General features: G+C 43.0%; 1 protein-coding gene across 2 annotated transcripts; it reads left to right on the top strand.

Moving 5' to 3' along the window:
• The first annotated feature begins 352 nt into the window (after nt 1-352).
• Nucleotides 353-21,001, top strand: FSCN2 (fascin actin-bundling protein 2, retinal). 2 transcript variants are annotated; one of them, XM_051995388.1, is made up of 5 exons: nt 353-2,351; nt 14,536-14,692; nt 18,737-18,858; nt 19,384-19,495; nt 20,517-20,624. In XM_051995388.1, exons 1-5 carry the CDS (start codon nt 1,529-1,531, stop codon nt 20,527-20,529), a joined length of 1,227 nt encoding a protein of 408 aa, XP_051851348.1. In that variant the 5' UTR covers nt 353-1,528; the 3' UTR covers nt 20,530-20,624. The 2 variants fall into 2 exon arrangements, with proteins under 2 accessions (XP_051851348.1, XP_051851347.1); XM_051995387.1 differs by having other exon boundaries at nt 365-2,351; nt 19,384-19,551; nt 20,517-21,001.
• Nucleotides 21,002-22,917: the final 1,916 nt, after the last annotated feature.

Genomic DNA, 22,917 nt, shown 5'->3' with positions numbered 1-22,917 from the left:
AAACCTCTGTCACTGCATCCCACAAACCTCAGCTCTGTTATCTCCCAGCCATATCTGGGGCATTGGAGGTGTCTAAACAGAAGTGAAGGATTATTTGCCTGAGGGCCAGAAAAAATAGCCAGATTATTTGCTGGCTAGGTTGGGGAGTGGGCTTTGAGGAATGCTCAGGTTTCCTGAATCTCTGAAGCTCAATGATTTGTGATTCCTCCAATATAAAGAGTTGGGACAGAGGGAGGAAAAAAGGCGGGGGTGGGGTGGGGTGGGGGGGTTATTTAGCCTGCTCTGGGGCTAGCTTGATGTTAGGAGTCTCTTGTGTCAGATCTCAAACAACAATGCATTGCCTCCCCATGCTTGCCCTTTGGTATTGCTTCCTTTTTCCAAGGTCAGAGATCTGGGCACTGAATCTCAGGCTCAAGGCCAAGGAGTATTTGCTCTCCTCTGTTCCGGAAGCCACCAGTTCCCACAGTGCTTTCCCCTACTCAGCTCTCCTAGGGGAGAGGATAGCTGGCTTGGGTTAGAGCGGCCAAAAGGCTGGGCCAGACAGTCTCCTCTGAGGGGACTGGGATAGGACACTAGTGGATTCCCCTCTCCTAATCCCCTGAGCTGGAGTCAGGGCTGGGAGGATGCCCAGAGGGACAGATGGAGAGGGCAAGGGGCAGGAGGAAGGACAGAAGGTCTAAACCAATAACAAATTGGACTAATTGATAAGGAGCTTATGGGCCCAACAGGCCAGGGGGGTGAGATGACCCACTCCTGGCAGCGGTAGGAATCAGAGAAGCGTAATTTTATCCCGACATGAAAGGGAACAGATCTGGAAGGCCAGCTGAGGGAGGCCTGGGCAGTGATCGGGTTACACTGTAAGTTTTCCACCAGAAGCTTTTGCTGAGCCTCCAAGGAGAGCTGGGCTGTGCAGCTAGGGGAGTGCAGATCCAGGAAAAGGGGCCCCTAGAAGAGCCTGAGGGAAGGTACAAGGGAAAGGGGGCTGGAAGGTAGGGAGAAGGCAGGACTGTGGGGTTCAGGCTTCCTGGGAGGGTGGGCAGAGTGGGCAAGGACCATTGTCTTCAGCACAGAGCCCCCCTTCCTTACTGGGGCTGACTTGCTTACTGATGGCTCTGGTCTCATTGAGATCTGGGAGAGCTCTGTAATCCTAGCTGTGGCTAATTAAACCAGGCGGCAGCTCCTAAGTGTACACATTGTCTGATCCACCCCATCACTCCTCTCTCCCTGGTCATGTAAGAGGTGACCTGCACAGTGTCTCCGAGGAAGGGACTGGTCAGTGGAGGAGCTGGTGGCCCCAGGGACCCCTGACCCATGGGGTTCAATGAGGGGATCCTAGGTGATAGCTAAAGAATCAGCTCCCAGGGAGGGTGGCCCCTGACCTCCATCAGCCGAGATCCTCAGCTCCAGCTAGCTACACGGAATTTGCTGGAGAACAGGAGAGTCTGGAGCAAAGCGACAAAGTGGGGTACCCACACCAGGTGGGGCAGGAGAAGCCATCGTTGCAAGGGGTCCCCTGGGGGCCCCAAAGATGCCAACCAATGGGATCCACCAGGTGCTGAAGATCCAGTTTGGCTTGATCAATGAAGAGGACCGCTATTTGACGGCAGAAAGCTTTGGTTTCAAGGTAAATGCCTCGGCCTCCAGCCTTAAGAAGAAGCAGATTTGGGTCCTGGAGCAGGATGAAAGCAGCAGTTCAGCTGTCTTCTTCCGAAGTCACCTAGGTCGCTACCTGGAAGCCGACCAGGATGGGAAGGTGTCCTGTGAGGCAGAGAAGCCGGGCCGGGATGCCCGCTTCCTCATCGTCACCCACTCGGACGGGCGCTGGGCCCTGCAGTCAGAACCCTACCGGCGATTTTTTGGGGGCTCCGAGGACCACCTCTCCTGCTTTTCGCCCACCATCACACCTGCCGAGCTCTGGACAGTCCACCTCGCCATCCATCCACAGGCCAACCTGTTGAGCATCAGCCGCCGGCGCTATGCCCACCTGTGCCCACAGGAGGATGAGATTGCAACTGACAGCAACATTCCTTGGGGCGTGGACGCCCTTATTACTCTTATATTCCTAAATAAGCAGTACTGTCTGAAGACTTGTGACAGTCGCTACCTGCGCAATGATGGTAAATTGGTGTGGGAGCCAGAGCCCCGGGCTCGCTACACCCTGGAATTCAAAGCAGGCAAGTTGGCTTTCAAGGATTGTGATGGCAGGTACCTGGCCCCCATGGGGCCCACTGGGACCCTCAAGGCTGGGCGCAGCTCTAAGCCGAGCAAGGATGAACTCTTTGATCTGGAGGAGAGTCACCCCCAAGTGGTATTTATGGGTTCCAATGGGCGCTACGTTTCCATCCGTCAAGGTAATTCTACTACTTCCCTTCTTCCTCTTCTTCCAGGCTCTCTCTCCACAGCCAGAGCCTCCTGGGAGTGGTATAATGGGAATAGAGTCAGCAAGTAGCCACTCTGTGTCCAGGACAGAACTGGGAGGGGGTTGAGACCAAGCTGAAAACCACTCACTTCTGCATTAACTCCTCGAAGGTGGGAAAAGATGCAGAAGAACTTAACAGGCTTGGTGAAGTGGAGGGGTTCCACAGCTGGGAGAGAAGGGTGTGGAGGTCAAGGTTAATGAGTATGTGGGACTTGGAATAAATACAAAAAGAGCAGGAGATGATTCAAACCAGTTCCAATTATTCAGTGAGGAAGGGAGCCATCTACACCCAGAGAGAGGACAGTGGGAGCTGAATATGAATCCCAACGTAGCATTCTCACTCTTTTTGTTGTTGCTTGCTTGCAATTTATTTTGCTTTTTTTTTTTTAACTTGTTTTATTTGATTTTTCTTGTGCAGCATGATAATTGCATAAATATGTATATATTGGATTTAACATATATTTCTACCATGTTTAACATATATTGGACTACTTGCCATCTAGGGGAGGGCATGGGGGAAGGGAGAGAAAATTGGAACACAAGATTTTGCAAGGGTGATGTTGAAGAATTGCCCATGCATATGTTTTGAAAAATAAAAAGCTTTAATTAAAAAAAAAATAGAACTAGTTTTAGGAATTTCAGTCAGTTCAACCAATATTTGTTGAATTAATTCATTCATTCATATATGTGTGCATATATATATGTGTGTGTGCATATATATGTATGCATGCAATAAACATTTTTTAAGCATCTAATGATATATGCACATAATATTGTTCTAGGAACTAGGGGTACAAATATAGAACTTGACATAGCCTTGGCCCTCAAAGAATTTGTATTCAATGATAAATAGGAGTAGAAAGGAACAGAGTTAATTAGAAGGCAAAATAGGTTATGATGGGGTTAGAGGAAAGATCCAGATAAAGTGCTCTAGGAAAATTTCCATTAAGCTGATGATCAGGGAGGACTTCTGGGAAGAGAAGGTACCTGAGCTTAATCTTTGAAGGAAGCAAGATGCCAAAATTTTGGCAGAGATGAAGTAGGGGGCTGCATTCCAAATATGGAGGGTCAGGGGAGCCTTATGTACATACATGCTGTGGGGCAGACATATAATCCTTCTTCTAGAATCTACCATCTAGTAAATGTGGTAAACAGGTAACTATAGCACAAATTAAAATGTGATAGGTAAAGGAGAGGGCTAAATGGAACACTTTAAGAGATTCAGGGAAAGACAGATACCTTGAGATAGAGAGATTAAGGAAGGATTCAAAGAAGATGTAGTTCCTAAACCCAGCCTTAAAGAAAAAGGACTTCTATAGACCAGGGGATCTTATTGGAGGCTCATGAATCTGAACTTGGAAAGGGAAAAAAATTACATCTTGATTTTCATTAATCTTTGCTTTCCTTTTTAATCCTATATGTCTTATTTTATGCATTGAAAAACATTATACTGAGAAGACTTCATTGATACTTTATCAGATACCCTCCAATGAACCCCATTATACAAAAACAGAAACTTCAGCTTTGGATAGACCCATAGTAGGTGAGTGGTGGGGCCATTCCAGGTATGGGTGATTAATATGCGAGCAAGTGTGAAGGGAGGAGTAAAGAAGGCAGGAGAAGGATAAGGTATGACTGCTACTGTCTGTGTTCAAGCTACACTGGACATAGAATTAAGGGAGCTGAATTACTTAAGTGACCCAGGATTTGAAAGGGACAAGGTTTGGAATGGAGAAGACTGAGATACTTACTGAATTTTTGAGAGAGAAGGACAGTGAGCTGGCAGTTCCCAGATGACAAAACAGAGATCTGAACAGACTGGAGGGAAGTTTAAAGGAGAAGAGGTCATTGCTGAGTGATAGAGCACTTCTCCCCTTTTTAGCTTCCTTGGTTTCCTCATTAATTGTAAACTCCTTGAGGGCAGGGATTCTTCCTTTTTCTTACTTGTATTTCCAGTATTTAGCATAATATCTGCCGCACAGTGGGTGCTTAATAAATGTTTCTTGAATTGAGGCAGACAGAAGAAAGTGGGAAGCACCAAATATGTCTGTTACTTCTGGTCCTGAATGTCAGAGGGTATGAGAGGAGCAATGACCTCAGAGGGATTAGCTAGCCTTGGAAGGAATGTCTGGAGGTAGGGTATTTTCAGGAGAAAACAAGGCGTCAATGAGAATCAGAAAAATAAAAGGAACACGAGAGGAAAAGTTATAGAATGAAAAAAGTCTTTTTTTCTCTCCCTTCCTTCCTTCTTTCCTTCCTTCCTTGCTTTTTTCCTTCCTTCCTTCCTTCCTTTTTTCTTCCTTCCTTTTTTCCTTCCTTCCTTCCTTCCTTCCTTCCTTCCTTCCTTCCTTCTTTCCTTTCTTCCTTCCTCTCTTCCTCCCTCCCTTCCTCTCTTCCTCCCTCCCTTCCTCTCTTTCTTCCTTCTTTCCTTCCTTTCTCTGTTTTTCTTTCTTTTTCTCTTTTTAAACAATAGAATGTTTCAGAGAACACAGTAGAAGGAAAGACAGAACAAGATAATAATTTGGTAATAGCAATTATGGCACTTTAAACTTTGCAAAGAATTTTACATATATTTTCTCATTTGATCTTCATAAAACCCCATTTTACAGATGGCCAAATTGAGCCTCAGAGAGTTTAAGTTATACACTCAGGGTCTAGCAGAATCCTGGGGAGGACTAGGGCTGATGAGTAGAGGAAAGAACTTGGGGAGAGGTGGTAGGAAAAAAGAATTTACTTTTTAATGTTTTTTTTTTCACTTAAATTTTTAAAAAATTATTTTTTTCTCCTGTCCAAATTAAAAAGCAAAAAACAAAATTCTTCTAACAAATATGCATAGACAAGCAAAACAAATTTCCTGCATTGGCCCTATCCAAAATATGTCTCAGAGAAAGGAATTTCAAAGTTGGGAAGAGGGAAGGATAGTGAGTCCTAAGGAGACAGTACAACTAAGGGAGTAGTCATGGGGGAGAGAGGGCAGTCTCTCCTTCCCTTAAGCACTGCTCCTTCTATCTCTCCAAGAACAGCCTTCCCTTCAAACCTTGGAGGGGCATAGGCTAGTTGAGGATTAAGAAGCAATAGGTACAAAGAAAATTGACCTCACCTTTAAACAAGATCCTTTGGTGGTCTTAGTAAAGAAGGCAGGAGAAAGAAGGCTCTCTCCAGCCTTCAGTTATGAGGGGGTGGAGAAGAATCCCCTAGAGATTCCCCCAATTCCCCTATTATCTAGGTCTCATATAATTTCCCTAAATTCTCTTTGATGTCTCCTGAGCTTTAGGAAGAAAAAAGAATGTTTTATCTTCCAAAAGCTCTGGAATAGGAGGTTCTTAATTTATTCTTGTAGTTTCATGGACCTCAGGCTAAGAATGCCTGCCCAGAGGGTAGGGAGGAGAAGGAAGGAAGCAGAGTAGGATGCCAAAAGCCCATGGAAATTTCTGGGAAATTTGTGGAATGTTCTCTTAGCCCTATTACCCCCAGTTTGAATTATCCTGATTTTCAATGCTGTCCTCCACTCAAGTACACCCTGATGTCAGAGGTGACGTTGGGTTCTTTACCTCGGTGCTAGGATAGTTCAGAGTGGCTAGATCATCTGGTCTAACTCCTCCATTTTCTTCAATTATCAAATATTTATCATTTTTTTCCTTTCCTACACCATCTCCCTCTGGAAAAGAAAAAAAAAACACCCAAACCTTTGTAACAAGTATGTATGTTGTTATTCAGTCATATCTGCTTTTCTTGATTTCATTTGGGGTTTTCTTAGCAAAATACTGGAGTGATTTGCCATTTCCTTCTCCAGCACATTCTACAGATGAGAAAACTGAGGCTAACATAAGGTTAAGTGACTTGCTCAGAGTCACCCAACTAGTAAGTGTTGGAGGCTGAATTTGAACTCAGGTCTTCTTGATTCAGGCCCAACACTCTATCCATGGTACCACCTAACAGTCTGAAGTATGCATAGTCAAGCAAAATTAATTCCCATATTGGTAATCTCCAAAAATATCTGCCTTATTCTGTACCCTCAATCCATCAATTTCCTGTCAGAAGCATGCTTCGTTATCAGTCCTTTGGATTCATAGTTGATTTTTGCATCGATCAAGTCTTTCAAAATTGTTGTTATTGTATATTGTTCTCCTAATTCCATTTACTTTGCTCTGCATCAACTCATACAAATCTTCACAGGTTTCCTGAAAAGGGAAGGGAATAAACATTTATACCATGCTTATGTTCTATCAGGCACTGTGCTAAATGCTTATAAATATTATTTCATCTCTTCCTCAAATCAACTCTGGGAGGTAGATGCTGTTATATATGTCTCCATTTTAAAATTAAGGAAAGTGAATGGCTTACTTAGAGTCACACAGCTAGTAAGTGTCTGAAGCTGGATTTTAATTCAGTTTTTCTTGACTCTAGACCCTGTGCACAATGGAGCCTCCTGTCATTTTTTTCATACCGTGAAAGTCTTCCCCTCTCAGATTTATTTATTTAGATATTTTTTTTGACTAGGTGAAAGAGGAGATTCTTTGTCTCAATTGCTACTTAGCTATAATCACGGAATGGATGCAGCCTTAGTCCGACTGAGACCTGTTGAATACCTTAGCTTAAAAAGGCCAAGGTATATATATAGCCAGACCATGCCAAGTCAGTGCATCCAGGACCATCTCCAGTCATCCTGATCTATATCTTATCACTGGACTCAGATGGCTCTGGATGGGAAAATGAGGCAGGTGATTTTTCACAGCCTTCCCTCACCTTAAATCCAATTCACTTGCACCAGCCTGATATCATGGTCCTCTTTGAGAGCAAAGGACAAACAATAACAAAAATAGCTAATAATATTCTATTATATTCATAGACCATGTTTATTCAGGGAAATATAATTTTTTTATCCATTCCCAAATTGATGGGTAGCTCCTTAGTTTCCAGTTCTTTGCCACCACAAAAGAGCTACTTTACATATTTTTGTACACTTAAACCTTTTCTTCTTTTGCTTTATCAGCAACTACTTCTTTTTACAGAAGAGGAGACTAAAACTAAGATAGAAGAAGTAATTTCATCTTTATTAAGTGCCTGGCACTGGGCTTGGTCCCTGAAAAAGCCCACATTTTGCTTTTACTATTAAACAGCCTTCCTTTCCTTGAACTTAGGAATCATTTCTAGAATGAAAGAATTTTCAAGCTGGAAGGCATGTGAAAGATCTGATTCATCTCAGTACTTTGTACACGGGAAGAACTTAATTAAATGTTTGTCGAATGAATCAATAAATCAAACAAGCCCTCACTTGAATGATCTCATAATCTACTTTGCACTTTGCAAAACTGAAATTGCTATATAAATGTCAGCTATGATGATGACAATGATGATGATTAAGTGAGTGAATATAGGGGTTCTTAAACCTGGAGTCCAGAAACTTTTTAAAAAATATATATTTTTAATAACAGTATTTGAATATAACCGGTTTCCTTGGTAATCTCATGTATTTTATTTTATACTTAAAAAATTTTTAATCTGATTTCTTGCCATCTTGGGGAGGGTGGAAAGAAGAGAAAAAATGTAGAACTCAAAATCTCATAACAAGTGAATGTTGAAAACCTAATTGGAAAAAATAAAATACAATTAAGTATTAAATACTATTGCTTAAATATTTATTATTAGTATTTACTATAAATACTAAATATTTAAGTAATGCTGTTATTAAGTATCTAAAATTAAATGCTATTAAAATAAAATAAAATCTTTAATCTGAGAAGGGATCCATAGGCTTTATCAGGCTAACAAAGGAGTCTAGCTAAGAAAAAAAGGTTAAGAAATTCCTAGAATAGAATAAATTAATTACTAAAGTCCAGTCAACATCCTTTCTTCTCTGTATGGAAGCCCACTCTCCTCCCTTACTGGATCCCCTACGACTCTTAGGGAAACAGAGAAGAGGTGGTTTTGTCTATGCCCAAAGCTGTTTAACCCCACCCCCATGCCAGAACATGAGACTAAGGGTTTGAAGTGGGGTGGCCACTAGCATCCTGGGTAATCATGTTCAAATGAAGACTCTATTATCACAATTCCTTTTCCCTCTTCCTAGTACCAGAGGCAGAGCCTCTGCCCCTGTTTCCAGTCTGAGCAGAGACAGGGAGAGAAAGACTGCGGGGATTTAAGATACAAATTTGAGAGCTGTCCACTCTTTTTTTGGCTTCAGACACCCCGGGCACTGGTCTTGGATTCAGGAGGACTTGGCTCAGATGCTTACTAACTGTGTGATGCTTTATCTTTCTGGGTCTCAGTTTCCTTATATGTAAAATAAAAAGCTTGGTCTCAGTGACATATTAGGTGGCTCCTAGATCTAAATCTGTGTGCCTCTGACCCAGCACTTTGGGAAAAGGAGGAGAAATCTTGAAGAGACAAAAGGGATTGGATTAGATGGAAGCCTAGAAGTTAGTCAGTCAACAAATATTTATTGAATACCTACTATGTGTTAAAACAGTCCATGCTCTCAAAGAGTCCTTAGACAAATGGGCAAGACAACATGAAATTGATTGTTTGCAAGTCATTTTTCAGTCATGTCTGACTCTTCATGACCCCCTTTAGGGTTTTCTTGGAGGGATTTGTCATTTCCTTCTCCAGTTCATTTTACAGAAAACTGAGGCAGACAAGTTAAGTGACTTGTCCAATATCCCACAGCTAGGAAGTCATCCTAAAGGAGATCATGAAGTGTCAGAGACCACCAAAAGACCACAACAAAAATAGCATCTACTGCCCAGGGCTGTTGTGATGATCAAAAGAGACAATAACTGTAAAAGCATTTAGCATATGGCCCACCTCAGGAAAGATTGAGTTTCTTCTCAATGGACCAAAGGCTGAATGACTACTTTCCAGATGCTTTGTTGTAAGGTGATAACTTTTCCTGTAAGGAGTTGGACCACCTGGTACCTCTGCTGTCTCTCTCAACTCTCAGATTCTGTGATTTGACGCTGTTTTGGTCAGCCCTGGGGTGACTAGCCTTTTTGTGTGATAATCAAGCATATATAAAGCACCTACTATGTGTCTATTATTGTGCTAGAGGTTTATAAATGTTATATCACCGATTGTCAGAATAGCCCTAGGAAGTAAATGCTATTTTGATCCCCATTTTATAGCTGAGGAAACTGAGACAGAGTTTAATTGAGTGGCTCAGGGTCGAATAGCTCTTAAGTATCTGAGGATGGATTTGAACTAACGAAGATGACTCTTCCTGACTCAAATCCAGCGCTTATCCCACTGTGTCACCAGCTGCCTTGGAGAAAACAGAGGTCCCAACAGGAAACAGTGACAGACCTAGGATAATATAATAAAAACTAATTTTAAAGTAGCACTTTAGGGGCATAAAATACCTTGCATACAAATGTGTCAAAGTCTTATGATTTTATTCCTGAGAAAATCTCCTCTGCAACCCTTATAGTAATTTTTGGAGAGTTGCTTGAGGCTTAGAAAGACAAATTGACTTGTTCAGAGTCACTCTGAGGATGGATTTGAACTCACAAAGATGAATCTTTCTGACTGCAAACTCAGTGCTCTATCCCCTGTGCCAACTAGCTGCAATATCATTATCATTATCATCCATCATATGGATAGCACTGCTCTCCCAGGATGCCACAGGATTGGGTACCACTCCCTACCAATGATACACAAAGGATACAACAGAGGATGAAGGATATCCATGAGAAGGCCCATGTGCTCCACTGCTATCCTTGAGATAAGGACCCAACAAGCTGCTTCATCTAATTTTTAGAATGGGGATTCTTAACTTTTTTTTGAGTTATGTTCCCCTGTGGCAATCTAGTGAAGGCTTTGGACCTCTTTTCAGAATAATGTTTTTAAATAATTTAAGGAAATGTTAAATTTTAGTTAAAGGTTAGTAGAAGGAAGGAAACAAGGATTTATTAAACTTTTATGATGTGACAGCCACTGTGCTAAGGGCCTTACAAATATCTCATTTGATCCTCACAACTATCTGGGGAAGTAGGTGCTATTTTTCTTCCCATTTTACAGTTGAGGAAACTCAGACAAACAAATTAAGGGACTTGCCTAGTAAGGCTGGTGAGACTGTATTTGAACTTAGATCTTCCCGACTCTAAGCCTAGGATTCTATCTATTAGGCCACTTAGTTGAAAATAAAGATGTAATTTTTACCCTATCCAAGTTCATAGATCTATTGAAATCTATTTGGGAATTAGTGGACATCAGTCCAAGAGTAAATGTTTTAATGCAATAGGATAAGGAACTTCCACAAGAACAGCCATTCTACAGAAGTCTGACCTGAGAGTCTTCTGCTTCCATCCCAAGGAGATGAGAGGAACAATCTCATTGACAGAATAAGCAATTTTCAGAGGTCTACCTCTTCCCAAATGGTTGAGCAACTCAACTAGAAGCCAGGTATCAGTTTGGGCTCCTAGATTCCTTCCAGGATTCACAATTCTCAGTCCTTCAACAAATCTGTGATCTCATTGAAATGGGCATTCTCTTTCCATGATACAACTCATAAGCTACTCACACCTACCTATTCCTGTCTACCCAAGCCCATAATCTTCGATAAACTGACTGCAGCGGGGTCATGGCAGGGAATTTCCTTAGTTTCATCTAACAATAAACAACAGCAACAATAACAATAAAAGCTAGCAATTCTATGTTATTTTAAAGTTTGCAAGGCACTTTACAAATAGTTCATTTGATCCTCGCAATAAAACTGGGAAGTGGGTGCTATTATTATCCCCATTTTTACAGATGTGAAAACTGAGATGGAGAGAAGTGATTTTTCCCATGATTACACAGCAATAAGTGAATGAGATGGAGTCTTCCTGACTTTAGGTCCTATAGTTCAAGGATAGCAGTGGAGCACTTGGGCCCTCTCACGAATAGCCTTCATTCTCTGTTGCTTCCTCTTTGTACCATTGGTAGGGAGTGGTGCCCAATCCTGCGGCACCCTGGGAGAGATCAGTGCCATCCATATGACTCTAATGATTAATGATAATGATAATGGTAGCAGGCCAGCTATGTGGCACAGGGGACAGAGCACTGGGCTTGGAGTCAGGAACACTCCTCTTCATGAGTTCAAATCCAGTCTCAGATAATTATAAGACGTATGGCCCTGGGCATGTCACTTAACTCTGTTTGCCTTAGTTTTCTTATCTGTAAAATGAGCCAGAGAAGGAAATTGCAAACCCATTCCAGTTTCTTTGCCAAGAAAACCCCAAAATGGGGTCATAAAGAATTGAATACAACTGAAGTTACTCAATAACAAATAATAGCAACTAATATTTATATATCACTTTACACCTTTCTTAACAATAACCCTGTGAAATAGGTAATAAAAATATGATTGTACCCATCTTTCAGATAATAAAACTGGGACACAAAAAAGTGCAAGTGAAACATTCACAGGTTGGCCCGATGTTTCGGATGGCAGAGTTAGGATAAGTTATCTTTTTTTTTTTTTTTAATAGCCTTTTATTTACAAACATATGCATGGATAGTTTTTCAACATTGACCCTTGCAAAAACTTCTGTTCCAACTTTTCCCCTCCTTTCCCCCACCTCCTCCCCTAGATGGCAGGTAGTCTAATACATGTTAAAAATGTTAAAGTTTATGTTAAATACAATATATTATACATATTTATACAGTTATCTTGCTGCTCAAGAAAAATTGGACTTAGAAAGAAGATAAAAAAAAACCTGAGAAGGAAAACAAAAATGCAAGCAAATAATAACAGAAAGAGTGAAAATGCTATGTTGTGACCCACACTCATTTCCCATAGTTTTCTCTCTCTGGATGTATATGATTCTCTTCATTATTAAACAACTGGGACTGGTTTGGATCATCTCCACATCCATCAGAATTGATCATAGTATAGTCTTGCTGTTGCTGTGTGTAATGATCTGGTTCTGCTCATTTCATTTAGCATCAGTTCATGTAAATCTCTGAAACCATCCTGTTGGTCATTTCTTACAGAACAATAATATTTATAACATTCATATACCATAATTTATTCAGCCATTCTCTAATTGATGGGCATCCATTCAGTTTCCAGTTTCTTTTTTTTTTTTTTTTTTCAGTTTCTAGTTTCTAGCCACTACAGACAGGGCTGCCACAAACATTTTGGCACATACAGGTCCCTTTCCCTTCTTTAGTATCTCTTTGGGGTATAAGCCCAGTAGTAACACTGCTGGGTCAAAGGGTATGCACAGTTTGATTACTTTTTGAGCATATTTCCAGATTGCTCTCCAGAATGGTTTTTTGCATTCACAATTCCACCAACAATGTATCAGTGTCCCAGTTTTTTTGACTCAGTTTCCAATGTTCCTCCTCTGCCTCCCATTCCCCAGTCTCCATTGGGGAATGCTATGAATTGGAGAGGAATAAGGAGAGTGGGTTCCTTCATTCTGGCAAAATTCTAAACCTGGAGAATGCTTAAGGACAAGACCTGCCTTCAGGGCTTCATGACCTGTGGAAGTTTGTCAGCCTTAGGCTTGTAACTGCATGCAGGATGGAGGGGAGCTTAAAGGAAGAGAACAGGGCATTCTTTGTAGGAAGAGGCCCATGGGCACTGGCATGGATCCCAAGCCTCCTCTCCCCTTAGGTAAGAAGTCTCCCTTGTCTGATCTTTCTGTCTGATGGGGGAGGAGTTCCAGGTACCCCAGCTGAATGCTGGGCACCTGAGGGGCCATCCCTGACCCTCCATCCATCCTCCTGAAGGACTGTGTCTTCCCCAGCACATGGATGTTTACTTGCAATTGTCAAAGCTGCCTTCTCTTTATCACTTCCCCTTCATCATGTGTGAGTTAGCCCGGACCACTGGGGTGCCACGTGGGAAGCAGGTGGTACAAGGCAGGCTCTGTGATCTGCCAAAGTTCTGAGTGCTGTAGTGTTGCCATGGTAACTAGGCCTGGTTTGGGGATGATGATGAATTTGGGGTTTGATTTTCTCTGGATTAGAAGGGAAGAAAGAACTAAGAGCATCTAGCTGACTGTTCTCTTTTCCAATCCTTCTTGGTCCTGTCCCTCAATCATTTTGTTAGGTTAAACATTGCGGCTATTAGCACAACCCTGGGTCTGATCCTCTTCCCCCAGGACCTCTTCCGGGGAGCTGGGGAGCCAGCATGCTAGGATTGGGGCATTTGTTTCCTAAATGGGGACAGGCCCTCCAGGGTTGCTTCAGTGGCCTTAGGAAGTCCTTGAAGCCTCTGGCTCTATCTCACACTGGGCCCTGGGAAGGACAGAACCCCCTGCTGTGCCTAACCCAAGCTGATTAGTGGGTGAGTTATAAATAGGAACATCAACTCCATCTGAAGGGCAGATGGAAACTACAGCAATCAGCTTAGCCTTCCAATTAGCAATGATGATTTGGAGGATTTTCTGGGCAAATAGAAGGAGGTTAGCTTGACTATTTAGGAAGGAGACATCAGACATAGGGAGAGGACTAAATCCATTTCTCCCCCAAACTGGATTTGAGTAGATTTTCCTCCCTTGCCTGGTTCTCTCTCTTGCTTGTGCCAGTTGTTAGATCCCTTCAAGAAAAGGCTGGCAATCTTAAGGGTCAAGGGCAGCCCAGCTTCATGCTATCAGCAACATTCCCAAGTACAGCTAACTAGATTACAATGTTTTAGGGAAATATTTTTAAAATAAATTTAAAAGAGGCAGCTAGGTGGTGCAGTAGATAGAGCTTGTCTAGAGTCAGGAGGACTTAGGTTCAAATCTAGCCTTAGTCACTTACTACCTACTCTTAGCAAGTCATTTAAATTCATTTGCCTCAGTTCTTTCATCTGTAAAATGAGAGGGAAAAGAAAATGGCAAACCACTCTAGTATCTTTGCCAAGAAACTCCATGGACAGCATGGGGTTGCAAAGAGTCCACTACAACTAAATCTCTTGAGCAACAACAATAGCAAGCAGAACCACTGGTTAAGGAGAGCTTGTGCAAGATTCTGTGACCCATCTCATTCCCTGTGATAGGGGCAAAATTGGTACCTCCTCTTGTCCATCCTTATTCCTCCCTTCAGGGGTGGCTTAGAACTTTAGAACTCAACTTTCCTTACCTACTATGCTCAGTTATCTAAGAAAAGTTTCTTTTCTTCCCTTCTAACCCATTTCCTCTTTTCAGGCATCAACGTCTCAGCCAATCAGGATGAAGAGCTGGACCATGAGACATTCCAGATGCAAATTGACCGTGAGACCAAGAAGTGTATTTTCCATTCCAACACTGGGGATTACTGGACCTTGGTCACTCATGGGGGTATCCAGTCTATTGCCACACAAGTGTGAGCAGCCCTGACTACTCCTGGCTTTGCCCAGTCTCCCCTTCACCATCACTGTCTCCATCACATTTACCCACCACCACAATCATCATTACTGTTACTACCATCATCACACTCAGTTTATATATAAACATCAGCACTGTCACCACCACCACCTCCTTCCTATCACCATCAGTCAATAAAGTCCAATAGCCACCATTTGCCAAATATTGTACTAGGTGATGGGGATATGGAGGCAAGTAAGGAACCATTTTTCTTTTCAAGAAGATTACGTTGCATCAGAGGAAAAAAATGTATCTATATATTTCTATGTGGATATAGATAGATGTGTATGTAGTGTGTAAATATATGTGTATATCAAGAAAACATACAGAAAATAGATATAAGCTATTTTTTGGGAGAGGAAGGCACTAGAATATTTGAGGTGAGGAGGAAGATCATTCCAGGTGTGAGGGACAAACAGCATGGATGTCACATGGGATGGAGTGTTGTGTGTAAGAAACAGTAAAAGGGTCAGTTTGGTTGAGCAATGGGGTGGGTAAAGGAAGGTCATGTGTATTTTGAAAAGTAAGTTGGAGCTAGGTTGTGGAGGACTTTAAATGGACTTTGATCCTACTTATAATAAGGAGAAATGGGGAATAATTGAATAAGGAGGTGACATGGTCAGACCTGCATTTTAGGGAAATCCTTTAATCCAAAATAGATTGAAGAGACTTGTTGTCCAGGTAATAATAAATGATGAGACTCCAAAATTGGATGATGCCAGTGTGAATAGAGAGAAGGAGACATATGGGAGAGATGCTGTGGAAGCAAAAACTGCAATTTTTGTTAGAAATACGGGAGGAAGAGTACAGGATAGCACCCAGGTTATGAACCTGAATGTGGACTCAAAGAATGATGATGTCCTCAACAGAAATAGGGAGGGGTGAGCTTGGGACGCCTACAAGACACTACAGTTTGAAATCTCCAATAGGCAGTTGGTGATATAGGATTCTCATCCTCGAGAGGCACTAAGTTTGGATATATAGATATGAGAATTGTTTGAATAAAGATGATAATTAAATTCCTGGGAGTTGATTAGCCCATCAAGTGAGAGAGTATAGAAAAAAAAAGGGGGGGGGGCCGGGACAGAAGCTTGTGATATAGCCACAGTTAAGGGAGGTATGACATAGGTGATGATCCAGCAAAGATGAAAGTGAAGCAATTAGACAGGTAAAAAGAGGACCAAGAGAGGACAGCATTACAAAACACACAAAGGAGAGAGTATCCAGAAGGACAAGGTGCTCAGCAATGTCATCTGCTGCAGAGAGGTCAAGAAGGAGGAAAGTATGGAGAAAGCATTGTCAGACTTGACAATTAAGATATAGTCCATAATTTTGGAGAAAGTTTCAATTGAATGATGGGGTCAGAAACCAAGAGAAGAAGTTGAGGCAACCTGAAAAAAGCAGGAGATTCCAGATTATAACTTGAAGGTGATTTTTCTTCAGAATGTGCAAGATGTGGATGTATTTCTGGAACCATCAGATTTGGCAGATTTGGAGAAATGATTCATAACTTTAGAAAAAAAATAGTTGCAGGTAAGTGGTGACATCAGAAGCCAGGAAAAAAGTAAGAAAAGAGAGACAGAAAGAGAAGGAGGAAGAGAAGGAAGAGGAGGAGGATGAAAAGAAGAAGAAGAAGAAGAAGAAGAAGAAGAAGAAGAAGAAGAAGGAATAGAAGGAGAAGAAGCAAGAAGAGAAGAAGAAAAGAAGAGAAGGAGAAGAAGAAGAAGAAAGAGGAGAAGGAATAGAAGGAGAAGAAGCAAGAAGAGGAGAAGAAGAAAAGAAGAAGGAAAAGAAGAGAAAGAGAAGAAGAAGAAGAGGAAGAAAAAGAAGGGGAAGAAGAAGAAGGAATAATAATAATAATAATAATAACAACAATACTGGAATTATAGCTTGAGAAGATAGTAGAGCCCATGGAATTTTTTCAGGATAAAGGAGACTTAGGTGTGTTTTCAGGCTATAGGAAAGGGAATTGTAGTTAGGAAGAGATGCAAGATTCAGGGGGAGCAGTGATAATTAAGAAGGACAGAAGGGAGTGAGAATCAGATACATGGCCACTACCAGAAGAAGGGCTCCCTACAAGTTTTTAAATGTCTTCTTTGATCCAAGTACTGTCCTAAGTGCTGAGGGGAAAAGTGCAACAAATACATCAATACCTACTCAAATGAGCTAATTCTAATGAGGAAGATAAGCTTATTAGCAATAAATAGGTATATATGAGTACATATGCATGCATACATACAACATAAAGTGAATAAATATATACACAATAGATGCACAAGGCAATTTGGGAGAAGGGGCATTAACTGTGAGGAGAATCAGGAAAGGATCAATGTAGAAGATGGTACTTAAGCTGTGTCTGTATTGTTTATGTATGTTTTAAGGCAATGGGGTAAAATGACTTGCCCATATCCACACAGCTAGTAAGTGTCTGAGGTCACATTCAAACTCAAGTCCTCCTGATTCCAGGGTCAGTATTCTATCTACTGTGCCATCTAGCTGCCCCTTGAGCTGTGTCTTATAGGAAGAAAAAGACTCAGTGAGGTGAAAATGAGGAAGGAGAGCATTCCAGGTTTGACACACAATCAACATAAAGACAGAGATCAGAGATGAATTGTTGAATGTTGAGGAATAAAAAGAAGATCAATTTGGCTGGATCTCTAAGTGCAGGAGGGGAATAATGTCCAATAGAGCTGAAAAAGCAGACTGAGACTAGGTTTTTTAAGGGCTTTAAAAGGTAGACAGAGAAATTTATATTATATCCTAGAGGCAAGAGGAAGTCTTTGGAGTTATTTGAATAGGGAAGTAACATAATCCTATCTATGCTTAAGGCAAATTAATGTAAATGTGTAGAGTGGAATTGGATGAGAGAGAGTCAGGGAGACCAATAAAAGGCTATTACAATAATCTAGGTAAGAGGAGATGGGGGGCTAGAGAAAAGTGTTCAAGAGATGTTGTGAAGACATCCCTCATCACTACCATTTTCTTCACTATCATCTTCCTTGCTAACACTGCCACCTGATCACTACCAGCCATATTATTATCACTATCTCTATTATCAGTCATCAAGAACATCTCCAAATGCACATGACCCCATCACTGTCACCATCAGCACCATTATTGCCATCACCACCACAATCAACATCACCATTATAACACTCCCATACTCACCACTTCCATATCAACCATAATTATCATTACCACTGCTCTCACCCTCCTCAACATTACTCTTATCCACTGCTGCCGTCAGCAGTAGCATCCGTATGACCTAAATGACCTCTTCTCCTTTTCTTCTGAATCCTCTGTTAGGTAGTTCCCCTCCACGGGTCAACACTAGTGGGTTCTATGGCTCAAGGTATGATCTAGAAAATGAGGTAGAAGGGAGGGTGGTACCTCAACCTAGGAAAGAAATAGCAAGTCTAGGCAAAGACAATTCCAAAGTATGAGGAGCTTGGAGAAAAGTGGGAGACTGAGAAGGTAGACAAAACCCCCTCTTCTACTTTCTCCTTAAGGTAGGGTTATTGTATACAAAGAGAATAACGGACAAAGGTTTGATTCCAGAGTCCAAAGCTATGATCTGGGAGAAAGAACAGGGGAAAGAAACCTGGGTAGGACAGTTCCCATTCTCAAGGTTAGGGCAAAGGTTTTAACTGGGGGTCTTTATATAGTTTGATCATTATACTTCAACATGATTGATTTCCTTAGTATCCCTAATTATTTTTTGAATTTTAATATAATATTCTGATATCATAAGCTTTGCCAGACTGCTAAAAGGAATTATGATACCAACAAGGTTAAGGATCTTTGATTTAGGGAGGCATTCCCCCATCTCCACCTGATATGGTGATTTCAGACCCCTGGATTAGCACTGGACCTGCTCTGATTTTCTTGGGATGAAACAAATCTTCTGAGTGACCTCCAGTCAAAACAGGACTAGGTCCCCAAACAGTTGTCAGACACTGCTCCCCAGTGATACTGAATGTTCCCTTCTTTACCTCCTCCCTAGTGCTGCCAAAACCATGTTTGAGATCGAATGGCGAGGACGACGGATAGCACTCAAGGCAAGCAACGGGCGCTACATCTGCACCAAGAAGAATGGGCATCTAGCAGCCATCAGTGACTTTATTGGTGAGTGCCTGCCCAGCTGGGAGGTTTTAGCCTTCAGGTTTTAGAATCCCTAGCAATGCTCAGTTCAAGGTTCAAGCAATGACAGATGATAGGGTGGAGGCTGACCAGGAGAAAAGGGCCCTTACCCACTCATCCAGAAGCAATTGGGTGGTGCAGTGGACAGTGCCAGGGTTGAAGTCAGGAAGACCTGCTCTCAAATCTAGCCTGAGACCCCGGACAAGATACTTACCTGCAATTTGCTTCAGTTTTTTCAACTGTAAATGCAGAACAATAACAGCACTGATTTCCCAAGGTTGCCATGAGCATCAAATGAGATATTGGTAAAACATTTACTCCAGTGCCTTCCTTTCCCCTTCCCTCACCACTACACACTTCACCAAAGAGGGCTTACAAATTAACTCCTCCCCAACACACACACACACACACACACACACACACACACACACACACACACACGTGAGTGAGAAGGGGGGTACAAGGTAAGACACCCCGGTCCCCATTCCAGTCCTCCTCTCTTTGGCCCAGGTGAGGATGAAGAATTTATCATCAAACTCATCAACAGACCCATCTTGGTACTGAGGGGCAACGAGGGCTTTGTCTGCCACCATCGAAACTCCAATCTGCTGGACACAAACCGGTCCGTTTATGACGTCTTCCACATCAGTTTCAGCGATGGCGCCTACCAGATCCGAGGTGGAGCCTTGGGGTGGAGAGCAGGGATAGGGAGACCACCCGGGGGGAGTTGTTAGCTGAGGGTCTCCCTCTCCACTTTTACCCCATTCCCCCCCACACCCATTTCCCATTCTATCCTGACAAGATGGTGAAGGAAAAATCAAATGGCAGTCTGAAAAATCTGTAGTTGTATCCACTATTCGTCTGACATTCTTAGAGAACCACAGTTAGCCCTTCCCACCACGCTTTTTTCCCCCTTAGGAAAGAAATGGGAATAGAGGTTATATGAATTGGTCCCACGTCACCTGGTCACTGGCTGCACGAACTGTCTCTAAGTATCTGGCCAGCCAAATTTGATGTAACTTCAAATCAGAACCACCAATGGCTGATGGAAAGCTTCCCCAGTCAGTGACATGGGTAGGAGGAAATATGGAGGAAGTTGGTTTCTTTCTTATTACCATATCTGGGATTTTGGTTCATGTTAAGTTACTGCCTCTAATCCTGATAGAGATAGGGATAAAAAGAACTGGTGCTGAGACTTGTCTCAGACAGAACCTAATTCCACTTCTGGTGACCCAGTTGTAAATAATGTACTTTGTTCAGGGTCAGGCAGAAGGGGGTTGACCCCTTTCCTGCCACAGAACAGAATCCACAATCTTTCTTCCCCATTCCTAACCCCTCTTCCCCAAAACCACTACACTGAGCTCTAGGGAAAATGATACAATGGGCGTGAGAGGGCAATGGAGGACCATGCAGCCAGAGTTCACAGAAAGAATATCATCATCCCTGATGTCACTGCATAGATTTTCTAACCCCAGACAATTCCAGTGCTCAGAAGGAGAAGGCAACCTGAGGGAGAGGGGGATGAGACCACCTAGTTTGGGAGGGGAAAGGAAGGGAAGGATAAATTCTGGGGGGAAAGGGAGGACATGGATCTGTTCATGGATCTGCCCCATTCTGACCCCCTTGTCCGGCTTCATCCTCAGGCAGAGGCGGTAAGTTCTGGTACATAGCCAGCAATGGCAACGTGTGCAGTGACGGCGAGAGATCAGAAGATTTCTTCTTTGAGTTCCGGGAGCGGGGCCGAGTGGCCATCAGAGGCAAAAATGGCAAATACCTGCGGGGAGCCTCATCAGGCATGTTGAAGGCTGATGGAGACTCCCTTGCCTGTGCCACCCTCTGGGAATATTAATCCCATCTACCTGGATGAACCCCTTCCAGAGCCTCCCAGGAAAGAAGAGAAGAGGAATAAAAGCCGAAGCAGGGAAGGAGCTTGGGTATCCCCTGGGTGGGATGGAGTGCGGGAATCCCTCTTCTTTTACTACAGCACACATTGCATGATCATACTGCCCCTTTCTTCTATCTCCTACATAAAAATTCTGTCTGAGATTCGGCTTTCTCCCGTTTCTTGACGTTCAATGTCCACCTGAGTCTCCTATCCCATGCTTTGAAATGCATTAAGAGAGTCTTTCCAAAGCAAGCCGGACAAAGTCTGGGAAGGCTGTCTGGCCTTCCCATGATGGTCACCAGGGTTTGGAGTCATTACTGCTCCCTTTCTCAGTTCCCAGAAAAAAATACTCATAGCCAAGATTTGCCCACAATCAGCCATCCCACAGGAACAGGCCCCACTATCCTCCAGGAGAGTTTCTATCCCACTTTCTCTGATAAATTTGGAGAGATCTGAGGGGCTGTAGCCTCCCAGAATTCTCCTTGGCTCATTGAGGTGACCTTGGTGATCAAGGTGATCAAGGATAAAGGACACAGTCTGAGAGAATGAAATTAGAGAAGGAAGAAAAAAAGGAGGAGTGAATACAGGGAAAACTGAGCCTGTTAGAATTCCCAGGATAGAAAGATGGACAATTCTCAACAGGAACAGTGCCTTCAGAGAAGAGGGGCTTGGCCAGAACCAGGGTCAGGGCTGGACCAGTCACTTTGCACATTCCACGGGTTGATTTCCTTATTCTATTCCCCTCCTCTCATGTGTCTTCTCTCCCTTTCCTATTCCTTCCCTTGGCTGGAGCTCTCATTTCTCATTGATGCTTTGCTAAGGGACCCTGAGGCTGAATCCCCTTGGACCCTTACATCAACTTCAGAGGGTTTGAGCCAGGGCCAAGACCTGTCTTGCTCCTCCTCTTATGAAATTCCAGTCTCTGGGGTCTTCATTCCTTTGGGATTTTGTATGCCAGCTTCACATCAAGATCTCCCCACTGTGTTACCAGCTGGTACTAGTACTAATAATCACATTTCTAGAGTGTCTTAGAAAGGAAATTTTTCTCTGGCGGCAGCAAACCCACCCCTATGGTTTCCCCATTCTCCAGCTCCTCCCCTAGACACAGAGAAACCTGCATCCCTCCCCGCTCCTTTACTGCGGATCACACAGGCTGCAGAACACCCAGGGACATTTCTGTGGGCAAAGTGCCCACCCATACATACATACCCTGCAGTGGGCACAGCCACTGGCTTCACAGTGTGTCATGTACATCATGTATCTGATTCCAGTCATCATGAAACTAGAGGTCACCCCATCCAACCCCCTCCACCCCCCTCTCCAGTTTCTCAAGTGAAGCAATTCAAGGTCCAGAAAAACTAAGTGATCTGCTCAGGCTCATCCCCAACCCTGGATGGAAGCACCATTCCTTCAAGCTGCTTCCAGGCCCTCCAGGATGTGGACTAGGGATGGCCTTTACCCAGAAAGCTCTGGGGAATATGTGTGGAATGGATTCAGCGTGAGGATGTTAATAGGATAATTTGTGCTGGGTGGGGCAAAGCCTTTACTGTGGGTGGTTTGGGTGGGAAGGTTCTGCAGCTCCCAACCCCTCCCTTCACAGTCTGCTCAGAGTTCCAGCTTGCCTGCGTCTCTCTGATTATCTCCAGGGTAACCAGCTGTACTGTGATCCACAGAGATAGGGGAGAGCCAGGAGAAAGGGGGAGGCTGAACTCAGAATTCCCTGGAGAGGAATTTGGGGAAAATCCATTTTGAGTCACTCCTGGGCTCCGGGAGAGAGAGGAAGAGGTGAGGAGCTAGTCAAATGTCAATGGGCATTTATCAAGCACTTATGCTGCACTAGACAATGTGCTGAGCAGGAGGATTCCAAACAAAGGCAAGAAACAGGATCCTGCTCAGGGAACTCACCTTCTAATGGGAGAGACGGTATGCAAATTACACGAACACCAGATAGATACATAGTGTGTAAATGGGAGATAATCTCCAGGGAAGAGGGCAACTGCTGAACCTGAGCCATGAAAACCGGTCTTCATGAATGTGAATTTGGCCTTGGAAGCTTACTAGCTATATGACTCTGGGCAATTGTTTGTCTCAGTTTCCTCAACTGTAAAATGAGCTGGAGAAGGAAATGGCAAACCAGTGCAGTATCTTTGCCAAGAAAA

The sequence above is a fragment of the Antechinus flavipes genome, chromosome 4 (assembly GCF_016432865.1).
Source record: "Antechinus flavipes isolate AdamAnt ecotype Samford, QLD, Australia chromosome 4, AdamAnt_v2, whole genome shotgun sequence".
NCBI classification, from domain to species: domain Eukaryota; kingdom Metazoa; phylum Chordata; class Mammalia; order Dasyuromorphia; family Dasyuridae; genus Antechinus; species Antechinus flavipes.
The sequence above is the reverse complement of the archived record's forward strand: the minus strand, read 5'-3'. Positions and strand labels throughout refer to the sequence as shown.